This window comes from Hydra vulgaris, chromosome 05 (genome assembly GCF_038396675.1).
Source record: "Hydra vulgaris chromosome 05, alternate assembly HydraT2T_AEP".
Taxonomy (NCBI): Eukaryota; Metazoa; Cnidaria; class Hydrozoa; order Anthoathecata; family Hydridae; genus Hydra; species Hydra vulgaris.
The window spans coordinates 15241942-15267500 of record NC_088924.1 but is presented as its reverse complement, the minus strand read 5'-3'; the positions used below and the strand labels follow the sequence as shown (position 1 = coordinate 15267500).

The 25559-nt window shown below is 28.5% G+C and overlaps 3 protein-coding genes and 1 long non-coding RNA gene across 5 annotated transcripts in view; 2 read left to right on the top strand and 2 right to left on the bottom strand.

Annotated features, from left to right (window-relative positions):
- The window catches only part of LOC136080200 (uncharacterized), a 9959-nt gene extending 4858 nt beyond the window's left edge, over window positions 1–5101 (top strand). Inside the window, exon 2 of the mRNA XM_065796813.1 lies at window positions 4633–5101. Within this exon, the coding sequence (XP_065652885.1) occupies window positions 4633–5101 (469 nt within the window). The remainder of the gene's footprint in view (window positions 1–4632) is intronic.
- A 762-nt stretch (window positions 5102–5863) lies between these two features.
- Window positions 5864–6568, bottom strand: LOC136079977 (uncharacterized). Its single transcript, XR_010638351.1, has 3 exons — window positions 6479–6568; window positions 6104–6337; window positions 5864–5978 (listed from the first exon to the last, which is right to left on the bottom strand). It is a non-coding gene; the product is annotated as an uncharacterized LOC136079977 (long non-coding RNA).
- Window positions 6569–18911: 12343 nt separating this feature from the next.
- The window catches only part of LOC136080616 (uncharacterized), a 67321-nt gene continuing 60673 nt past the window's right edge, over window positions 18912–25559 (bottom strand). For both annotated transcript variants that reach the window (XM_065797484.1, XM_065797483.1), the window contains exon 14: window positions 18912–19809. In XM_065797484.1, the coding sequence (XP_065653556.1) occupies window positions 19219–19809 (591 nt within the window). In that variant the 3' untranslated portion in view covers window positions 18912–19218. The remainder of the gene's footprint in view (window positions 19810–25559) is intronic.
- On the top strand, window positions 22156–24786 carry LOC136080615 (uncharacterized). Its single transcript, XM_065797482.1, has 2 exons — window positions 22156–22380; window positions 22480–24786. The coding sequence occupies exon 2, from the start codon at window positions 23220–23222 to the stop codon at window positions 24612–24614; it is 1395 nt and encodes a 464-aa protein (XP_065653554.1). The 5' UTR covers window positions 22156–22380; window positions 22480–23219; the 3' UTR covers window positions 24615–24786.

Genomic DNA, 25559 nt, shown 5'->3' with positions numbered 1-25559 from the left:
TAAGTGTTAAACTACATGGGTAAGTCAGCCATTTTAATTCCTCACCATATTTGCTATATACTTTTATATCAATACCCGTGAATGAGGCACATCCAATTATTTCTGCATCAGTTGCCCATGTTGCATTATCACTCATACCACTTTCATTTAGATATGTTATGACCAATTGATTTATATATGAAGCCATTTTATCATTAATATGGGTATACATATGTCTTACAACTTTTTCTCTTATAATTTCATAACTGTTTTCACTGCCTGTAATGATATAAGATATTGCCCTAAAAAAGCAATTACCATCCCCTCTGGTACTGTGTAGTTGTTTTGGACATGAAAGTAGATTAATATTTGCAGTAAATATATTTTTGGTAATAACAATTCCAAATTTTTCAGAAATAGAAGTTCTCATTTCAATAGTTGCATATTTTCCAATCTTATCAATAGAATTTTGCATATTCATTTGATTGAATGTGATTTCTTGTTTACCATCAGTTATTTTTTCATTATATAAACATAACTTTGTCAAGTTGTACTTTGTTTTTAAAACTTAACCCTTTAGATTTTTCAAGGTACAGTTATTTGTGCTTGGAATGGATGTTACAATGTATGGTCCAGTCCAAGGCTTTACAAGTTTCCCGCCTTTTCTATCATCACGTCTACTATTTCTTAGCAACACTTTTTTATTTATGCTAATTTCAAAATTTGGAGCAATTCTCCTGTCATAATCAAGTTTTTGCCTTTTTTGAGATTTTTCTATATTTTGATAGGCTTCATCAAAAAGTTCATTCTTCATTTTATTCATTGCATGAAAGGTTTCTGAAATTATTTTTTTGTTGGAGGAATCATCATTGCTAAGAGCGTTATCATCATTAAAATCAATTAAATTGCAATCTAAATCAATAGGAAGAACTGCTTCCCTTTGGTAAAGCAATGAAAATGGTGAAAACCCAGTAGACTTATGTTTTCTAACTCTCTATGAAAACAAAACACTATCAATAACGTATGGCCATTCCAGAGCAGCCTCATCCAGCACCTTTACTAATGTATGTTTAATTGTTTGATTCTGTCGCTCTACTAATCCATTTGCTTGAGGATGATATGCACTCATATTTCTTTGAATTGTTCCTGTTTTTGAGTAAAGTTCTTTAGAAATTTCATTTACAAACTCACGACCCTGGTCATTTATTTAAATTTCAAAACAACCATGTCAACAAATCTGTTTATACAAAAAAAAAGCCACAGTTCTAGCAGTTTTATCAGTAAGTGCTTCTGCTTCAACCCATTTACTGAAGTAGTCGACTAATACAACCAGATATTTATAGCCATTAACTTCTGGTAGTTGTGTTAAATCAATTCCTACTTGCTTCATATTACCTTTTGGAATTAAAACATTTTGTAGCAATGGTTTTGACTGAATTTTCCTGTTTTTTGACTTTTGACATTGTTCACATTCGGAAACATAGGTTATAATATCTTTTATCATTGCATACCAAAAAAATCTACTTTGAATGTGATGTGTAGTGTTATTAATATCTGTATGACCAGATAAAGCTGGACTTTGGACTCAACAGAGACATCGTTTCCTTCATGAACAAGCTTTATTATGTTTTGTTGTTCATCTCTGCTCCAACTAACTTTTCTCTAAAAAAAAGCTATAAACCATAAATATAATGAGAATAAAAACTACAAAGTTTTTAGTGTTTATCTATTTATAAATTTTCGTGTTTATCTGGTAACTAGGTTCTAGTTATAACAGGATAAAAATGACAAAATTGTTTAAAACATTTTGAAATAATAGAATACCTTTGCAGCCTTATTTAAATGATATAGCTCATTATTATGAACTATAAATGGCTTTGTTTGTCTTCTAAAATTGGCTTTATCACCTTTACTTAAAACTTCTTTTGGATACGTTTTATATTTTAAATAACTAAATATATCAGCAAATCTGGCGTGCATGTCTTGTTTATTTGTAATTTCGCTAAAATTAATTTGAGAGTAAAAATCTCATAAAGAGAGTAAAAATCTAATACACGTTTTTTACTCCGCGCTAAAAATTTCATATCAGATTTTTACTGGGGAGTAAAAAAAAAGTGGGAGTAAAAATCTCATACTACACCTGACAAAAATTTTTTTGAAAACAACTCATTTAAGTCTAATTACTACAGCGTCGAAGAATTATCTTGTTTTATAAATGCGTCACAAAATACATTTTCAGCGCTGACATTAAATATACGCAGCATGAGTAAAAACTTTGAAAACTTTAAAGATATGCTAAAAGACATAAGTCACGAATTTACGGTAATATGCCTTTTAGAAACATGGTGCAAAGACGAAAATACCATAAACTCAAATTTTCAATTACAAGGATATAAAGCTCTCCATCAAACTCGTAGTAGAGGTACTGGCGGAGGAATATGTTTCTACATACATAATACAATACACTTTAAAAAAGTAGAAAGCCTGAGCATACTGAACGCAAACTGTGAACTTTTCACGGTTGAATTAACAAACCAAAATAAAGCAAATGCGTATATAAGTGGCTTATATAGGCCGCCAGATGGCAATATAAAATCTTTTAAAAAACATAAATCTGTACCTAAAACTGGCTAAAAATAAACGCTTATATATAATGGGAGATACTAATTTGGATCTTTTAAAAATAAAAACTAATAGCAATGTCAAATGCTTTTTAAATAATCTCTTACAGCACGGCGTAGTACCCTTAATAAATAAGCCGACTCGAGTAACTCTCCAAACCGCTACCCTCATCGATAACATATTTACAAATAATACTATAAAATTTAACATTCAAAGCGGAATAATAAAATCTGACATAAGTGACCATTTTCCAATATTTTTTCTACTTAACAATTTCAACAACAAAAAAGAAAACAAAACAATAATTATAACAAAAAGGCAAATAAATCAAACAAATTTAACAAAGTTCCGAAGCAACTTAGCAATGGAAAACTGGGATCAGGTTGTTAATTGCAAAGATATCAACACAGCTTACAATATTTTTAAACTCACTTTTGCAAGTTTGTACCAAAAAGCGTTTCCGAAGCTTGAACAGTTAACTAAACTCAAAAACCTTAAAAGTCCTTGGATGACAAAAGGTCTTATCAAATCTTCAAAAAAAAAACAAAAGCTTTATGAAAAGTTTTTGAAAAAAAAGACTTATAAAAACGAAAAAATATATAAACAATACAAAAATCTATTTGAAAAATTAAAAAAGCATTCAAAAAAAAAATATTATTGCAATTTATTAGAAAACTATAGCGGTAACACAAAAAAAACATGGGGCGTAATTAAAGAGAAAAAAAAAGGGAAAAAAAAAGATGCCACCAAAGTATTCCCGCAATACTTAAAAACAGATGAGAATGATACAGTAGCCAATAAGGCAATAGATATTGCAGAGAAATTTAATAACTATTTCATAAAAATTGGGGAAAAACTAGCTAATAAAATAACTCCTGGAAAAAAATGTTATAAATCGTATTTAGAAAAAAAAACGTCAGTTATGAACGAGCTTGATATAATTCCGGATGAGCTTAAAAAAGCATTTAATACCTTACAACAAAACAAAAGTCCAGGTCTAGATGACATTAGCGTAAACGTTGTAAAAAATGTCTACGATATTATTGAATATCCCCTTCTGCATATCTGTAATCTGTCTTTAAAAAATGGGGTATTCCCTGATCAGCTAAAGCTAGCAAAAGTTGTTCCTATATTTAAAAGCGGAGATGATTCTATAGCTTCTAACTACAGGCCTATTTCTATTTTATCATGCATTTCAAAAATATTAGAGCGCATAATGCACAATAGGCTTTACAACTACCTGTTAAACCACCACCTGCTTAATAATAACCAATATGGTTTTCAAAAACACCATTCAACAGAACACGCTATAGCCAAACTTGTCAACGAAATTTTAAATGGGTTTGACAACAATAAATACACTCTTGGGGTTTTTCTCGATCTTTCAAAAGCGTTTGACACAGTTGACCATGAGATTCTTCTTTATAAACTGTATAATTATGGAATAAGAAATAACAATTTAAAATGGTTTCGCTCTTACCTTAATAATCGGAAACAAGCTTTATCATATGACAACACTGTAACACGACTTGAAAACATTACATATGGGGTCCCACAAGGATCAATTCTTGGTCCATTGTTATTCCTCGTTTACATTAACGATATCTACTTATCTTCTAACATACTTAACTTTGTCCTTTTTGCTGATGATACGCAAGTATTCTTTAGCCACACAAACATTAGCCTATTATTTAACACTGTTAATCAAGAACTTGAGAACCTGAACGAATGGTTTAAGGCTAACAAACTCTCTTTAAATGTCGAAAAAAGTAAATATATTCTTTTTACAAAATTATCAAAATCTGAAACCCTCCCCTTAAAACTACCTGATTTACTAATTGATAAAACAAAACTTAAACGAGAATACTCAATCAAGTTTTTAGGCGTAATTCTTAATGAACATATTAGCTGGAGTAATCATATCAAAGTAATAGAAAATAAAATATCTAAAATTATTGGTATTATGTATAAAACAAAACATCTCCTGAACGCAAATTGTTTAAAAAATATTTATTTTGCATTTATTCATAGCTACATCAGCTACTGCAACGTTATCTGGGCAAGTACTTATCCTTCAAAGTTAAATACAATCTACAAAATACAAAAACGAGCAAGTCGCTTGATATTAAATGCAAATAAATACGCTAGTGCCAGACCACTAGTAAGAGAAATTGGAGTGCCTAATGTCTATGAAATAAATATTCTTAATATACTTATTTTTATGTTCAAGTTTAAAAATGGTATGCTACCAAGCATTTTCCAAACTTACTTTTTTTCTTTAAACCACAAATACGAAACTAAATACTCAATAAATAACTTTTTTATACCTAAAACATTATTAAAACAAGCTGATTTTTCGATATCTTGCCGAGGGCCGCGGTTATGGAACTTGGTTTTAACGAGTAATATAAAAACTTTAACCTCAACTCAACAATTTAAACGTGCAACAAAACAACACTTATTTGATTTTGATACAAAGCAATTACTATCCTTTTATTAAAAATTTTGATAATGTTATCTAATTAATATCTAATAAACTGACGCAACATGTTAATTATATTGTATGGTACTTAAAACATGTTTGATATTATTCTATATTATAATAATAACGCAATTTGTAAATGCAATATTTATTATAACTTACGCCATTTGTAGATGAAATATAAAACAGAATTTATTTGGTTTTGTATGTATATATGAACGGACTTATATTTGCATGTATGTGTGTGTGTATGTGTGTGTGTGTGTGTGTATAATAAAAATAAAAGTAGAATAAAATAGAGAATTAAAAACAATAATGATTTTAAAAAATAATTAAAAATTTTTTTTTTTTTTTTTCTTCTTTTTTTTCTGCAAATAGTAAATTGATTGTTAAATCAGTTTTCTCTTTAGTTTCTACTTTCCTTTTTCATTCTTATTGAATTTTTTAGTTATATTAACGGGGCTGGATGATAAGACCATGTCTTCTGCCGGCTCCGGTCGAAACTTTAATGTTATATTTTTATGTTGTAAAAACATTGTAAAAGCTTATTTCTTTTTAATGACGAAATAAATAAATAAAAAAAAAAAAAAAAATAAAGTTTCATTATCAATTTTACCATCAACACCAAGGCAAACAAACTCTCTGTTATTTTCAAAGGATTTTAAGTCTGACAATACTTTAACTGACTTTTTTTGTCTGTCTATTTTGGATTTGTCTAAAACTAAACTTGATATAATTGCTGGACATTAAACAGTCCTGATAGATCGAGCAAAAGAGCATTCCCTAATGCAGCTCCAATCGAACTTCCTATATCGTTTCTGATCAACTTAATAGCAAACTTTGGAAACTTCCAAAGATTGTAAATTCCTGATGGACTTCTTGCAGGCTCCCATATCTAAAAGAAAAGTTATAAAGTTAATTAACAAAAAATTTTTATATAAAAAAGTGATATGTTAAAAAAAAGAAAGTAAATTTAAAAAATGAATCAATGAACTAAATTTCGATTTATTAGTTAATTACCTCACTTGAGCTAGAAATAACAGATTCTGAATCAGATTCTGATAATACTATTTCTGGAAGTAAATTAAATGTTTCTTGTTGTAATGATTGTTCCATATTTTTATGTTCAGTTTTATGTTTCTTTAAAGATCCTTTTCTAGACCTTTCACAATCAACTGAGCCAAGTTGAAATGATCCTTTAGGACCTGACTTATCTCTCTGGTTTTTTAAATATAACCTTTCTTCTACAGGAACCTAAATATTATTTGATAATATTGAGAAATTGCATATGAATTTCATAGTATTAAACTTTATCACTCTAGTAATATACTTGTGTTCATTTTATTTAAAAAAAAATTTATTTTATTTATCTATTATTAAAAAATAACATAGTACTTTTTTATCTGGACTACATGTGCATAAAATATGAGTATTAGGACAATTATCTTGACTACATTTGATATTTTTATCATTTCAAAGTACAACTTTAAGGTCACATGTGCAGGAACTGATATCAAAAAGCCTATCCAATTTTTTAGTAGTGTTTTTTTCTGTTAATACTTTGCATTTTCTTCGGTTAATTAACCTGGATATGTTTAGAAGTACTCCAACTTTTTTTCGACGCAATATGTGGACATTAATGGTAGCCGAGTGTTAACTTTTTTCCAAATCATGATTACTTTTTCAGCTATCAGTTTTACAATTACGCTAAAGCAATAACTTGGATAAGTATTGTTAAGAAAATAAAAATCTTGAATAATCTGTCTGTTTGTGGGTGGTTCTGTATTTGCAAGAGGGTTAGGACTTCCACCAAACTTGCTTTTTGTGCAATTTCGTGTTTTACGTTTGTTTGAAAACATTATTTTTCGTCCACAAAACTTTCTTTTTCCCACACAATTATAACATTTGTTTATTTTGCGTAAGTGCGGCAATCTTTAATTTGTATAAAAATGTAAGTGATAAAGATGGCGTTGCAAAAAATTTTTTAATTAAATATACCAATATTTAAAATCATTTTAGCTCAACTTAAACTTCATTAAAACAAAAAAAATTTTACCAAGCACATTTTTTTCACCTAATAATCAAATCTCTTTATTACCAAACCCCTGATTCCAAAATCGACCTGCCCTAGTGTACAGTGCGTTCGCTCGCTGGAAAAACTAGAAGGGTTGTTTTTGGAAATCCTGCTAGAAAATGAATTTTTTGAGCATCACAAAACTAACAGTGCTGGGTAAAACACTTAAAATTTAGAATACAAATGCTGGAACATAAAAGTATTTTTAATGCAAGTAAGTATTTAAATATAAAATGCATTACGCCTTCTTAAGGCGGTTATCGGGTAAAAAAATATTTTTTTGAATGCCCACATCTACCAAAATTAGATTAAAAGAAAAGTACTTTTAATAAGTAAAATGCTCAAAAAATATTAATTTGCAATTTTTCTTTTGCTGTTTCATCATTAAATGCCAAAAATCGATGAACAAGAAAAATATTTTCAGCCTTACCTAATAAGGTATGTTTTAGATTGGTTTTAGTAAGGGATCGTAGTTACATCTATAAGAAACAACCCTGAACATTTGAACTCAATTGCATATCTGGTTAGAAAGATATGAATGATTTGCTGTTCGCAGTGAGACGAAATAATACAATTGAGAAATCAAGCTTCAATGTTTAGAACATTAAAAATTTTCTGAAACAAGCTTCATTTGGATATTGTATTGCGCCATCATGGCATCTTGATTACAAATCATCTGACCGTAGTGACAATGTGTCTTTAAGAATTAGTTTAGCTAATTGTACAGGCCAAAACAATTATATAATTATTTAAATCTAGTTTTTAGGTCAATATGTTTATAAAAACAATTGGTTGCTATGCGCATCAGCGAGTAAATTTTTTTACTCTTATCATCTAAAACAATTTTTTTACTTTCGAACCCATATGTTATATATAGTTGAAAAGCCAATTAGATTTCACACAACATTGGCCAATAAACTAAAAAACACATTTTTTCACAAAATAGTTTTTTTTTTTACCTGATACCACCTTAATAATTACAACTTAAAAAACGCCATTTTCAAAATATATTTTTACGCGTTCATTGCATAAAAGTAGTTGTTAGTAATTTATACTGCATTTATATTTAAATATCATTTAGTCGTTCACATATTTCTAGTAGAAACAGTCGTTCAAACAAATCACTTTAACAATAACGCCTAGGTGTTTGTATTTGTCCCACAGTGCTAAACAGTCGTTCAACTGGAGCCGGTGATGGTACCGTGGTATTGAATTTGATAGTAACCGAATAGTCTTATACTTATTCAGAGCATTCAAACTTGTATCTTTATCATTCAGATACAACATGCATTAGGAGTGTCATCATTATACACAAAACTATTTTTAATTGTGCTGTCAGTGTTCACATTGAGATTGGTCGCTGTCAACGGTTTACAGGTAGCTTGTATGGCATTTCCTAATTAAGAGATATTTGGAAATGCCATACCAGCTAGCTCATTTATTTGTTGCCATTCACCGTAACTTAAACAGTGGTTGCGAAACTACTGCAACAATCCTGTATGAATTACTCGCATCAAATCTCAGTTCTTTTTCAAAACGAATTTTCATGCTTGCTAACAGTGCTGCACCAAATAGTTTAGCATATTTTAACTGGCTACTTTGAAACGCTTCTAATTTCACCTGTAAGCTATGCAAATGTGGACGCACATGCCATCATACACATTATCCACTTGCGAAGTATCCAATGTTGTAACAATAGGTTTCAGTGGCCAACGCGTATTCTTGCAGGCTTTCTAATTTATGCTTTTTCAACTTTGGCGCATTTAAAACATTACATATATCATTATATTTATCACATTCAAGTAATTCCTTGATAGCATCGTACTGAAAATTCCAACGTCTTGCCACGAGACAAAGAATAGATTTGTCTGTAATATTTGACACAGCATCTGATGCTTTACTACTTTGTCGAGTTGCATTCCATATTGAAGTGCATTTTGCTAGACCTGCATTGTACGCTTAAGCGTACTGTCTGTATCACATGCCTTCTTAGCATCAATAGTTTCCAATAGATTCAGTGAATGGCTGAAACATGTTTCATGAGATGGCAAAAAAAACTCCCGGAAATGAACACATCATCATCATCATCATTATGTTCTGGTGAAGCTGAAAGAATGTCTCCAATATTAATTTCATCCTCATTAACTTCATCCTCTTTCATATCCTCTCGCTCTTCAAAAGTATTACTCATGTGATAGTCACACTTACACTAGTTGTTGCTGCACTTGTAGTTGACTCTACAAAAAAATTCTCTGAATGCTTTTCCAAAATTTGACGGCAAGCAAGGAATACAGATGCTCGTGAAACAGAACTAGAACCATCTAGTGGTATTTCAATATAATGCGGAGATTTTTTTTCCATTGATTGACCAGATATCAGCAGTAGTGCAAACAAATGATGCTTTTTTCTGTTTGCTTCTTATTTTTTCATGCATCCTAGAAAGCTTTGAATTTAAACGTTTGTTAAGAGTCTTGCGACACATAATACTTACGTTAGGATTAAACCCACAAAGCTGTCGACGAAAAGCCGGTTTTTCAACGGTAGCCAAAGGACGCATTTCTCAAAGCATCTCTTCATTAGTATAATCCGTAATTAAGTTGTCAGCTTTTTCTTGCGATATAATACGACGTTTTGGTGAAAATTCCGATGTTGTTTCATGGAAAGTAATTTGTTTGAACTTCTTATTAGCAGGGCTTTCCTCAGCCGTTCTTTCTACACCAGCCTTGCCTAGCTTATGCTTTCTCTGAACATCTGGCTTATATGCCTTATAGTCTCCAAAACGATCCTTGTGCGAGTTCTATAAAGTAAACATAAACACTTTTAAAAAATAAGTTTTTACTTTGCTGTAACTAGGTAAGTATTGTATATTTCAATTTATATTTAACATTAAATATTTGTTTGTTGATAATTAATCGCATATTGTTCATAATAGATAATTTGAATTAATTTTAACTTATACTAAATTTTAAAATTATCTTCAAATGCTTAAAGTAGTTATTAAATTTAAACAGCCTCAAAAGGAGATTGTTATGAGAGTTTATAAGGTGTTCAGCCCTTATCCAATAACTATCTGCAGATTATTACTACTTAGTTGAAGTTGTTATTTATAATATCAGCTGTCGTTTTAATGAATTTCGCTGTTCAGAGGTTTTGAATAAGTTATTCGTTATATATTTAGAGTAGACTTTAAAAATATCTGAATTTCTTAACGATACCTGAAGTTTTTCGATTAAGTAATTGAAAATAACCGAGTACTTTGGTTTTGATTTTACGAATGTCTAGAGCTTCTGATAATTTGAATTTAGTAAGTTTTTATTATTTATTTTTTTATAGATTTTTTTGTTATTGGCCGCTTTACGAATGTTTTAAGTGTTAGGACATTTCTTTGTATTCCAAGCATTCTTGTGTCTTTATATTTTGATTTTCACCAATGTAGTATTTTTTTTTGTTGCATTTTTTAAGGTCCTTTGCCCAACACGGTTACAAATACTTACAGGTTATGTGTTCAAAGGACTTTTTAATAGTTAATGGAGCAGCATTTTTTTAATTTTTTTCGCATGTTTGTATTAACTCTTGTTTTTGTTATTCAAAATATTTTAGAATAATTTAAAATATTTTAAAAAACTGCTTCAGTGTTATATTAACATGCTATTTGCTACGGTTGATAATGGTGATACGTACGCGTATTGGTATGCGAGCGCTTAAATTGAATGGCAAATAAGAAGCATTAATGACTCATTGGGAAATGTTATGAATAAAAGGGAATGATCTTGTATCACAAACATTGATTCTATATCCCTCCTGTTAAGTAATCAATTATGAACGCTAATTTACAGCTACAATAATGCTTAAGCCCAGTTGTCAATTTAACAAAATAACACCATGAGCTGCTGGGTCTCAGTTTAAACACGTAAGAAAGAAGTAGGTTAACCATGATTTTTTTGGATATCTTATGTCTCTTTGACATAACTTCCATTAGCTTAATGATCACAAAACACCCTTGTATAACTCCAGTAAAGAAAACAGTTATAAGTCTGTTTTTGATAAATTTACGTTAAAATTTCCCTATAACATAAGTATAGATATTCTATATTCTAAGATTCGACTAAGAAGATAACTTCCATTATATATGTTGTTAAAATAGAACGAAGAAAAATAGCAACATATATTTTGAAATCCCATGTTATGTAATAATCCCATTATTTTAGAGAAAATCTTGCAAAATTATAAATAAAAGCATTTCAGATGGGATATTTCCTGGAATTTAAGAAAATGGCTGATGTCCTATCTTGTTTTAAGAAAAATTTCCTAACGGAGAAGTCGAACTATCGACAAATAAATATCTTTCCAGCTCTTTCATAAGTTTTTGAGATTATTTTATTTGAGCACATACGGACATTTATTGAGCCTAGATTAAACATTCTATTGTGTGGCATTCGTTGAAATTATGGCACTCAGCATGCGCTTTTTATTTAACTGAAAAAATGGCAGGAACGATATTATAAAGGAGATATTATTGGGTCCATGCCTATGGATCTTTCATAAGCTTACAACCTAATTTCTCATGATTTATTAATGGCTAAAATGGAAGCTAATTGTTTTTCTTATGAAAGTCTTAACCTTTTAAGATCCTATCTAAGCGATCGTAAACAAAACGGTCTTTTTGTATTACAGATCTTTTTGAAGTCAAAAAATACTGCTGAGTTTTCTTTATTGCCTAGATTATTGGGTGTAAGAAAATTGATTTTTTCAGATTTTGACAATGTTTTGTCAAATTTTTACTTGATTTGAGTAATATTGCGTAAATGTTTGTTTGTTTTTTCCAAATGTTTGTTCAAAGTGGTTTCAATTTTACCAAGTGCAGCTATTTCTACACCTAACCTATTGGCAACAACCTTTATGTAAGAACTCTTATGTTATCAACTTTATGATTTCTCTCACTCGCCACTCTATCTATGAGAAGCATCTAAAACTTGAGATACTTAAATCTTCTTTTAGTGTAAGGTTGTCAACATGTTTATTTTTCTTGAGGCTCATTTTCTTAAGTATTACGATTTTTGCAATGCAGTGTTTTTCAGCAACTAGTGCAGATTTTTTGACCAGGTATTAAACCGAAATCTTTGGCATATGAAAAACTAATAACTCTGAGAGAACCTATAAAGTAAAAGATAATAATTATTAAATATTGTTCAAAATTTATTCATTTTTAATTCAGTTTAAATATTAAAGTTTACTTTTCAGTTTTATTGCGTTCTTGTTCAAAGGGTTACAACAACATCTTTGATATTCATTCTCGAACCTCAAAAAGTAAAATTCATCATGATAGCTCCAAATAAAATCTATGGGATTAACTTAGCTTCTCAAAGAGAAAAAGCGCTTGGTTTAGTTTAGACAGTTCTTTAAAACATTTAATTTTTTTAGACTTGTTAAGATAGCACCATTCATTTGATGCTTTACCAGTACAACAAAGAGAGAGCTCAGGCAGACTACTCATTAGTAGTTAGTTCTAATAAACAATAACAATTCATTTGGTTTTATTAGTATATTTTAGATTGACATATTAGTATTATAAAATTCAATGAGACAATTATTAAAAATTTTTTAAATATTTTTTTAGTTAATAGAGTTCTATAGACTTTCTTTTAGGATTATAAATAAGTACCCATTGGTTATGTTGTTTTTTATTAACACTCTTCAATTGATGCATATAGGAAATTTAAAGGAAAAAAAAGTGCCATCTTAAGTAACAGAGGGTTTGCATAAGGGATCAATTAAAAAAAAATCTTGATCCGGCTCACTTTGATGAATTATAACTTTTGAATGCAGCTCTTTAATCAACCGATTTTTTTAAAAAGATTTTCTCTCCATACAAATAGCTATGGCATATGGTATGGCATAAGGTATGGCATAGCTATTTGTATTTTGAGTGTTATGGTATGAAAGTAAAATTTCTAAATATTTTTTTCCTCCGGTATAAGACTGTTAACCTTTATGTCACAATAAAATGTTAACTTTATAAAACTTACAATGAAAATTAATATAGGGAATTTCCAAAAAATCACACACAGAAACTCGTATATGTTTGGTCTATTACTTTCATAAAAATAAAACTGGCAATCTCCAATTTACTATAGTAAGTTACATTATAATATAAAATTTTTTTTAAATAGTTAAAAGTTTGTCATTAAATCATATAAAACATTTTTCATTTTTGCTCCAGAAGACACTGGAGCAAGTATGAAAAATGGCGGCCTCAAAATCATTTTGCTTACAATATTTTTCTTGAGGAGACCATCAACGGCTTCTGCTTCCGTATAGGCGTCGGTCTCCAAAACATTTTTTTTTTTTTTTTTTTTTCTATTCACCTCCTCAAGGCCGAGAAGGCCTTGAGGCCTTGAGAATTTTGCCTTCGATAAAAACTCTGACTACGAACGCCAAGTTAGAGGCAAAGCCACTGCAGGTGGAAACCAAAACATTTTGATTCCAGAAATATTTTTGGAGATCATTGGCTTCCATCTCCCCAAAAAGTTGTTTTTTTGGCAGAAAGTTACTTTACTACTGGAGAGCATTATCAACTCTGTTTTACATCATATTAAATATATATTTTTTGAAGCATCGGGTACACAATCCCCGCAGATCTGTTGCTGCTGCATTGCTATTTCAAGCAATAAACGCGGTTGCTTTTATTCATCAAACTGCATTTTTCATTTTCACAAGTAACTGTGGTCAGAGGCGATTTTACGAAAAAATAAAGGGAGGGGGGTAAATCCTCAAGGACCAAACTTTTGTCGAATCAAAATTTTTTAATACTTTAGTACTCATTAAGGATCACTAATAATTAAACATTTTTAAAAATACTTCAACGAGTAACAAATACTCTTATTATTATTAATAAGTTACTTTTATCGTTTTATCAATATTTAAAAAAGATTATTCAAATGATTTGATATATTATTTTTATAAATGATTGTAAAAAAATACTATTGTAAAATCCATTTTATACAAGTATAAAAATATACTTGTATAAATTGAACCTGTCATTTCGAAAAGGGCACAAGTCCATTTACTAAAACTTTTCAAAATCAACAAAAATATGATTTTTATTAAAATAATGTCTAGGTTGCTAAAGAAATTAAACATAGAAGTAGATAAATAAAGAACGTATATAATTTATGTATTTTTTATTTTTTATAAAAAAAACATAAATCATACAGAAATTTTTAATTCAAACTTATAAACTAACTCCTAAAAGTTTTGGACTTATGTCCTTTTCGAAATGACAGGTTCAATTGCATTCTAATTTTTGTTGTCTATTACACAAAATCTGTTTTTATTGACGTTTATCTGATCTGCAGATAGCGATATAGATAAAGCAAGTATGAATATCTTGTAAACAGCTCGAACAAAAGTAACTAAATTTTAAACAGTAAAATGGTAGAAGTGTTAAAAAAATTAGTTAGGAGTGTTAAAAAACGTTTTGCTGTTTACATTTTAGTGGTCTAAAAAAGTTAAGCTGATTTTATATAGTTTAGTTAAATATATAATTTTACTTATATTTTATATAGTTTATTTTATATTTTATATAGTTTAGTTAAAAATATAACTTTACCGAAATTTAAAAAGTTTGAAGTAAACAAATTTTTATTTAAAAAAAAAAGTCGAATAAAGTTACTTAAAATGTATATGCATTGTCTGACGTTTTCGGTAGGGAACAGGTATTAATTACAATAATAAATAGTAAAAGACGTAGTGAACTTAGAGTGAATAAGATATTAGAAGATAGTAAATTATTATAAAGTTTACATAATTACAAATATATTTAATAATAATCATTGACAACTTTATTTTGAAGAATACAGACACAGTTAATTGTGTTTCTTGTTAAAATGTAATTTAAACTTACAAAGGAGAGCTCCATCAGGTTCTTCCATGTTGACACAGATAAGCTGCATATATAGTATAAATGGTATTAATATACATCATAAATAATAAAATTTTACATTTTCATAAAGCTGTATAAAAGTAGCTTTATCCAAGTTATAAGCAAGTTTTAAGTAACACCGCGGCGTAACTTAAACCTTGCATTAAAATGAAATATTATTACGAGAATTTCAAAACGCACAATTTTGGAATTAAGATGGCTTAAAATTTGCTGACGATTGTACAGAGTGTGATATTTTATACTGAGTTTAGAGATTCGTATTTGGTCACGATACCCTAAAATAAAACTTTTTAAAAAGCTAAATCACATATGCGTGTATATATGTAATGTAAGGTTATATTTATTACATAATGGTATATGTGTTTATAACTTGTCTATACTTATACTATGTTGTTTCCATGTTTTCAAAGTGGTGCGATTTAACAACGTGTAGAGCAAGGTTGTTAACCTTGTTAACCAAGAGGTGTAGAAATGTCTTAAACCATGTCTTATTTTTGTGTATGTATCCTATTGTTGTGATGTTTTGTGTTGATAGCTTGGCTTACCTTTCCGTTGGTGTCTATCAATTAAAATGAATAATAGGTAGTTTCATTACTGGAATTTACTTCTTTTAATCGATCACTCAAAGCCAAAACAACATTTTGCTATAAACACAATTTATATATCTTAATTTAACATGGAAAGGGATTTCCCAAACAGCAGTCAACGCTCCATCAATCAATGGTTTTTAAGACAGTATAACAAAGTAACTTTTAGAGATGCAATTGCTGTTTTGTCTGTAGCTTCTGTGTATTTTTTTTCGTTAGCATAGAGGGACCTGGTGTAGCACCTCTTCATCAAGCTATAAACAGGTTTATTGAATTTTTTTTTTTTTTTGATCACTAAATTATAATAAATAAATTTGATAGCTTAATTTCATCTTTAGTATTTATAGTACTTTGCTCTTTGACACATGTTATATATTTGCAGCCGTGGCGCACTTGCCTCAGAAACAAGGATACATGGTTCAAACCCCATCTCTAGGCATGTTTTGCAACATCGATTTGGAAGGAGGCGTGAACTTCCAACTAAATGCCCATCCGCGGTGCTCTATGATAAGACCTAAGGGCTTATTGGGGCACCTAAATAAAATTAAAAAACAAAAGTTTGTTTTTTTAATAAATATTTATAACCACTACAATATTATAAAAGGCTACATAAACAGTTAAATAGATTTCCAATTTTTAAATGTGATGTGTTTTTTTCTTTTATCATATATCGATTATGTTTTTCTTTTATATATATGCAATACAGAAAATCATATTTGACAATTTTTATGATTTCTTTTATTTGTAAATTTTTGTTAATTTGTTAAAAAGTTATACTTTTTACGTATTATTTATTGTAGTATTTTATTTGATATTTCCTTATTTTATGCATAATAGTTTTTATCGTTTAACTTAAGTTTAAGCCAAAGTTGTAGTTGTAAATCTATTTCACCATTTACTAAAGCCTATTAAAATAGGTTTTAAATAAAAAATATATAAATGGCTGGTTTGGAGCAGTATTATGAGTAACTGATCTTTTAAATTACATTTTTTTTAGATTAAGGGTCGAATGAAGTAACTTTTTTTTTTTACTTAACAAATATATATATACAAAGCGTGTTAGCAGTGCAAACTAGGTTTCCGAAAGAAGATCACTAAGATCTTATCATCGGAACAATAATGAACAAATTAATTTACGAATACCTTGCAAAGTATACGTTACAATAAGGTAGAATATATACATATATATATATATATATATATATATATATATATATATATATATATATATATATATATATATATATATATATATATATATATATACAGAACTTTTTACGTAAGCAATACTTTAAACAATATAAGCAACATATATAAATGTAAAAACAATATAAATAGTTGTAAACAACAAAACTTTAGAGAAAAATAATAAAAATCCAAAATAAAGTTAAATAATAGATAAATTAATTAGTAATACTGTAAAATATTATCAAGGATAATAATTTTTTTTTTGTTTTGTTTTTAAAAAGACAAAAAGAATTTGGTCAATCAAAATTTGGTAAAACGAGTTTATTCCAAAGGTGCGGTGCACGATAGACATGACAAAATTGATCAAATTTGTTTGACAAAAAGGTTCGTTAAAATTTTTTTTTTAAGAGTGTATTTGTAACTGGGTTTTAAACTGAAAAGAAATTTAAAGACTGGAGGAGGGGGGATTACAATGAGAAAAACGATTAGCAAAGTTAATTCTGCGAATTACTCGTTTCTGACAGCGATAATCGTCTTTATCGCTGTCAGAAACATAATTTACTTTTTTCAGTTCTTCCCCAGGCAATATTAGCGTAGTTTATGTAGCATTTAATAAATGAAAAATAAAGTTGTCTTAAGTTTTTCTTATTGAGATAAGTTCGAGCTTTGTATAAAACTCCGATGTTTTTAGAGACTTTATACATAATTAATATGTTGATTACAAGTAATGTTCTCATCGAGATAAACACCTAAATACTCAATAACGGAGTCTCTTTTTATTTCAATTTCATCAATAAAGATTTGAGGAAATTCTAAGGGTAAAAATTTTTTTTTAAATGAAAGAAAGTCCATTTAGTTTTGTCAGTATTTAATATTAATTTATTGGATTTGAACCAGTGGGATAAAAGTTTTAGTTCTTTATTTACGGTGGAAAAAAGTTCGCTAATATCACTCTTAGAGATAAATTTTAAAATAAAGGTGAACAAAATTTACTATTATTGTATTTTGTAGGAGTGTACCGGAATGGAAATTTTTAAACCGGACCGGAACCGGATTGTTAATAAAATTCTGGCCGAAACAATAATTAAATTTGTTATTTTTTGCCTCAAGATTAAAGTGAAAGCCTGCACCTCAACATCGTGGATATATAATTTATATTTATAACCTATAGTGTATATATAAATATATATATATATATATACATATATATATATATATATAAATATATATATATATATATATAAATATATATATATATATATAAATATATATGTATGTATGTATGTATGTATGTATGTATGTATGTATGTATGTATGTATGTATGTATGTATGTATGTATGTATGTATGTATATATATATATATATATATATATATATATATATATATATATAGACTAATTATATATTTTGTTTGTTGCTGCATTTAAATCTAATATTTTGTTTTTATAATTTTTTGTATTGAAACCTGCATAATATTTGTATTTAAAACTATTACTTTGTTTTCTATTTTTTCATAAAAGTTTATATTGAAATATTTACTGTAATAGACATCCTTTTTAATTTAAAATTTAAGTGACATTTAAAATGAGATTATTCTCAAAGGCAGAAATATTTTCGATAAAAAAAGAGCTAGTTTGTTACTCAAAACTGGGTAGCAACTCTTTTTGCACCACAATATTCCTAAATTTCAAAAAGTCCTTACATAATTGATTATTGCAAATAAAATTACATTGTGTTTGTATTGAAATTTGTATTTTTTACCTAGGTTTACCTATAGTTCTTCATTGCCCTGTATGATAATGATTTTATGATTCAATTTACAGTTTGTGCTCAGGTCTTGAAAAACTTTGATAATATTTATAACAAAATAAATATATATATATATATATATATATATATATATATATATATATATATATATATATATATATATATATATATATATATATATATATATATATATATAAATAAAAACAATAACAAAAATATCGCGCATACACAACAATTTTTATATCGAAACAAAAAAAAGACGAAAATTAAAATTAAATAACAATTCCGGCTATAAATAAATACGCATCAAAATAAAATACAACAAAATTTTAAAAAACACTTTAATACAAGTCGCAGAACATTAGCTTGTTTATTATGAAATAACCAAAACATGCGACGCTTGTATGTTATTCAATGAACTCGAAAACCCGATAAACATGCAAAACATAAAAATGTTTACATAAAAGCAGAACAAAATATAACATATTCTAAAGCATATCCAAATTGCCACAGTAGTCTTTGAAATAATCTAAAATCTTTAAAAAAATTTGGATGTTATGGTCACACTGCACACTAAAACATGCTCATGCGGTAATATTTTGGAGGAGAAGGACTTTCTAATGAAGGTTTTACCAACTCCGTATCAAACAACGAGGAAGTCACGTTTTCGTTTCTACCAAGAAGTTCAGATTCAAGAACTTTAATTGGAATACTATCAATATAATCGAGTATATCTGCCACTTCTTCATTTGAGTGTGCTAATTCTAAAGTTTGATTTGTTGGTCGTCGGTTTCTGCGCAGAGAATTTATGGGTTGATTAAGTATCTGTAATGCCGAGTTTTGTGGTTGACTTTGATTTTCTATATGCTTATTTTTACCAACCGTCATATCTTCACAGCGTAAATTATATAGACATCGATTGTTTAACAATCTATTTGGTTGGAGATGAAACGCAGATTGCTCACTTGCAAGTAGATCGTCATTTTTACTTAAAAACAAATCTTGATGATAACATCGAGCGCTAGATTTTGCTAAAGATTGATCATCTGGTGGATATGAGCGAAGCAATGGAATACAACTTACTTTGTCTCTCCGTTCAAAATGTTTGGACTCAGGAACCAAAATTTCTATTACATTGGCTTTTTTTTTAGTAAAACCATCGGCCTAAAAATAGCCAACGATAAAGAATAAACATAAAGGTATATATACATATTTCTTTGCATTTTTAAAACTATATGATTAGTTAAAAATCAAACAATTATTTGTTATACGAATTGAAATTCCGAATACAGCATTTTTCAGGGCGGATCCAGCATTTTTTGGTCTTTGAGATAACTTTTAGACATGGAGCAAACTCCGAACATTTATATGTTTATACTTATGTCAAATAAAAATGTTTTGCAAACCCCCTTCAAATGACCAAAGATCAAAACATGCTGAATCCGCCCCTGTATTTGATAATTCAGTAACGAGCTTGGTTTAATTTATTACGAATGATAATTAGGGCAATCAAAAATATACTACAGGTGCTTTAAACATGTCGTGAATTTTAACCAGTGTTAATGATGTTAAAATATATAAAATGCGCTCTATAAAACATTTTCCTATGCTTTATCTATAATGAACAGTTTTTTATTTTATTTTTAACAGAAAAACACTTTAATTCATACTAACAAGGAGCTAATTTAATGTAATATCTTTTTTTAATTAAAAATTTCGTTACAGTAATCAACGAACATTTATTTAGGCTTATTCTTGAATGAGTAGTAACTCCATTCCAGAGAAAAATAAAAGTGTTCTTATAGTATTTACTTCAAAGAGAAGCATATTTACATAGCTTAAATGAGAAACATAATTGAGTTAAATTACGTTTATTTAAAGCACTTTATATAATTGTCTTATACTTTTTGCAACTATATTACGAAAGAATTAAATGTAATAACATTAAAACCAAGGTTTCTAACGACAAGGTTTCTAACGACAAGGTTTCTAACGACAAGGTTTCTAACGACAAGGTTTCTAACGACAAGGTTTCTAACGACAAGGTTTCTAACGACATAGACAACAAGTTTGTACTAGCTGTTTTTTAGTTTGTAAAAAAATGTCTGAGATGGCAAGGCAAGACCAGGTTGTAAGCATTTTAAAATTTCTATCTTGTCGTAGTTTTTAAAAACCTTTTTTGACATTTAGTACACGCCAAATATATTCTGTATAATCCATAATAGGGGTGTTCAAAAAAAAAATTTTCAAAACGCGAATACACAAAAACCTAAAAAAAATGCGATTACAAAAAAAAAAAATTCCAAAAATATTGACGTTTACTTTGTCCTCAAGCGGCAAAATACTCCGAAAAATGCCCCAAATTGTTCCTAAATTATTTGGCTTTGAGCGCAAGGTAAATCTCAATACTTTGTAAAAAAAATTTTTCTAATGTGATCATAATGGTTTCAAGTTTTTTTTTAGATTGTTGTGTATCCTTGTCTTTTCATAATTATTGTTCATATTAAAAAATTATTTCACAAAAAAGTATTTCAGCGCAAATGCGCAAAAAAAGAATTTTGCGCAAATACGCAAAAAAAAAAGAATTTTTTTTTTTGCATAAATTATGTGAAATCTTTTTTTATTTTAAACAACAAATGAAAAAACCAGGATACACAACAAGATAAACGTCAATATTTCACAAGTAAAGCGTCAATATTTTTGAAATTTTTTTTTTTATCGCATTTTTTTAATATTTGCCCCAAATTTGGCTTCTTGAGTAGGGTGTAGTGAAAAAACTTTTTTTTCGAAATTGAAAATTTAAATACTACTTTCAGATGTTCATAGACATTTTAAGATATACTATAAATTTTTTTTCCCATATCTTGAAAATAAATTACCAAAATGAAGTTTTAAATATTTTATAATGATTAAATTAAATAAAGTTACTATTTTTGGTCGGAAGAAAAATAAACGGAGACATTGAATAAAAAACAAAATACAGATTTACATAAGTTAAATTAATAACACTTATTTTTTAACTACTAAATTAATTTTTATATTATCAAAACAATTTATTTTATCTTTGTAAATTATTTTACTATAAAAAACAATATTAAATATTTTCATAAAATAACAAAAATCTTTAACTCTAATTTTTATGGTCTGTAAAGTTACTTTCTATAAGTTATGCGTTGTTTACCTTTATAATTGTAAGTGTTTTCTAGATTCTGATGTGCAAAGGTTAAAGATTTTAACTAGAATTATAAATAAGTTTAGGGACATAAATAATTAAGTTCAATAAATAAATCAATTTTAGGATAACTAATTAACTTTCGTAATATGTTTATATATTTTTGTTAATTTTTATGATTTAAAGAATCACAAAAAATTTAAAGTTTATGTATATTTTATATATATATATATATATATATATATATATATATATATATATATATATATATATATATATATATATATATATATATATGTATATATATATATATATACAGATATAATTTTTATAGATTAATACACTTTATGAATAAAATAAAAAGGACACGTAGTAATTCTTGCCCATGCAGCATAAAAGTTAAAGAATTCATTGGTCTTGGTGCTGATTTGTTACCCTCTGAATTACCAACCCTCAGAAATGTAATACAATTACTGTTGTTAGAAATGGAGTCCTTAGACGCCAATCTTCAGTATGTGTCAAAAGAAATTATTCACGAAGCTGCCAAAAAATCATCTTGTAAAGTTAGCAAAGTCTAATATTTTAAGGAAATTATTATATATTATATTTTTTCTCTACTCTTTCATTATTATAGCTATTTTAAATATATATTTTTTATTTAGGTTGTTGTACAGTATAAAAAAGTGAATATCAATATTCAAATTCAACCTAATCACTATATCGTTCAGAGAATTGAAAAAGAGTGGAAAAGAGTTACTCAAACTGTTTGGGGAAGAGTGACAAATACTCGAAAGGATAAGTTATATAATGAAATGGACACACTATTTGATTTTCTTCGTTGCAAACATAGTATTAAATGCAAGGAAGATCCAACTTGTTCTGACCCAAAATATTCTCATTGTGCTTTTCTTCCAATTTGTAATTGTCCATTAAGTTTGAAAATTTCTGAAATAGAGCTGAAGTTTATCAGAGCTCAGAGATTGATAGTTGGAATGAAAAGTGTGTACCAAATACATTGTAGAGATAAAAAAGAACATACTCGGCTGGCTAAGCAATGCAAAAGGAAAGAAAAACCTTTAATGTTTAAAAAATTAGAGGAGAAGAAAGTAGAGTTAAGTAATAATAAGTTTTTTAATGAAGAAATAGAGGTAGATGTGATTGAGAAAGCGAATGAATCTTCTAGCCAGTTAATGGACACCAAAATTGACGACGGATCAAAGCAATCTGTCATCAATACAAATCACTTTCCTCTTCTTGCTCAAACAGTTTTAAGATACGGAACAAGTAACAGAGAAGCTGCTGCTATTTCTTCTGCAGTTCTTATAGATATTGGGATTGTTAATGAAAAAGATAATAAACTGATTATTGACCATCACAAAATTCATAGGGAAAAAAAAAAGTAATGAAAAAGCTCCAGACAGAAGATTTACAGTTGTATCAGTCAGAAGAAATTAAAGCATTATTTTTTGACGGTAGAAACAATTTAACTCTTTTTAATAATCAAGATAAAACAACATTAAAATATTATTTTAAGACAATAAAAATGGACTTCTACACTGTCACTAGTGAACCAGGTGGAAAATATGTATTCCATTTCTCTCCTCTTAAGCCTGGAGTAGGCGAAAAATCTGCGTTAATAATAGCCAAACCTATGGCAGATTGGTGTAGAAAATTTGATATAAACTTACAGTATATTGGAGCAGACTTTACAGCTGTTAACACTGGAAGATTAGGTGGGGTTATAAAAACAATTGAGGATCTTTTAAATAAAAAGTTAACATGGATTATATGTATGCTGCATACTAATGAGCTTCCGCTTAGGCATCTTATTCAGAAACTTGATGGTAAAACAACTTCTAGTAATGGGTTTAGCGGAGTCGTGGGTAAGCTATTGAATTGTGCTACATTACTTCCATTAGCTCAGGCATTTCCAACAATAACCATTGGTGAAAGACCAATTGAATTATTTCAAGATGTGATCGATGATCTTTCAACTGATCAGCTCTATGGGTATAAAATGATTTTGGCTATACGTTCAGGTAACATACCTATAGATCTTATAAAGATGGAGTGTGGTCCTGTTAATCACAGCAGATGGTTGACCACTGCAAATAGACTGATGCGAATTTGGGTATCACTTCATGGACTATGTGGGGAAAACTTTATTACTTTAAGTCGTTTAGTTGAATATGTTGTTGGTGTTTACTATCCAATGTGGTTTGATATAAAGGTAAGGTGGTCTTTTATTGAGGGTCCAAGACATGTTTTAGAAACCTTACGATTAGTAAAAATGCAAAACCAGGTTACCAGGGATATTGTTGAAAAATATGTCATATCAAGAGCCTGGTTTTCTCACAGTGAAGCTGTTCTAGCCACTTTGCTTTGCAGTTCTGAAGTGGAAGAACGGGTTTTTGTAGTGGATCGTATTCTACAGCTCAGAAAAGGTTTCGACAAAGGAGAAACATCTGTCCGAGAAAGGATTCATTCTTCTTATTTAAACATAGATGCTAAGAATCTCACTGAGTTATGTTCTTGGACTCATAATGTATTTGAGCCAATTCAAACATGTAGCTTTACTACTGAGACAGTAGTTGATTTTAAGGTAAATCCCATGGTTGTTGACTCCATACTATGCCACACACAAAGTGTTGAGCGGGCTGTTAAACAAACAACAAGAGCTTGTGCTGCTGTCTATGGACATGATTCAAGAGATGGTTTTATCCGAGCAGGTTGCCATCACCGTAAACTTTTACCTAAAAACAATACAAAAAAAAACCTAAAACAGATGATTATATAATTTTTATATTTTGAAAGTGAATATATATATATTTCTAAACTTATTTGATCTTCACGAATTTACATTTTAATTTATACTAAACAGGGTCCATAATCCATAAAAGGCTCATTTTGCAGGTCTAATCTTCATATAGTTTTTTTATTTTTTGAAAAGGTTAAGCCAAAATTTTTGATATTTTATTCCCGCTATAAATGTGGCAAATAAGGGTAGCAAACAAAAAAAAATGGTAATCTAAGTTTGGTCTCAAAACTCAATCCCCCCCCCCCCCGCCACCGCCCCTCTTTCTTTTAAAAATCTCTAATACTAATTTTTTTAATTTTTTTTTTCAATTATTATTTTGAAATAGATAAAAATTTAATGACAGTTTTTGAATTTTAACAAAAATATGTTGTGTTTAATAGTTATGACTGTTTATTGTTAATAACTCCCCCCTTTACCCCATTTTGGTAATTTATTTTGAATTTATGGAAAACAAAATTTTATAGTATATCTTAAAATGTCTATGGACATCTGAAAATAATATTTAAATTTTATATTTTGGAAAAAAAAATTTTTCACTACACCCTATTCTTGAGTATTCACGTTTTGAAAACTTTATTTTTTTGAACACTCTTAATTCATAAGCAGAACAAGTTTAATGTGTTACTTTGAGGTATGTTTTTTATTGCTCGAGCTACTTTTATTAAACATGGTAACTCATTTCCAATAAGTTATACTGGGAAAATGATTCATTTACTTGTTTTTAGTTGCCCTAGCCATAACAAATGTCAAGTTAAAAAAGAAACGTCTAATAAATTTTATTTATTAAATAGTAATAATAATAATTATTTATCTTCCTTTGTAAACAATATATTGGTTCAACCAAAAATGTAGGAATTGGACCAATAGTAAATGGTCAAATGTGAAAAACCTGTGAGTCCTAATGTCTTTTTGGAAATGCATAGT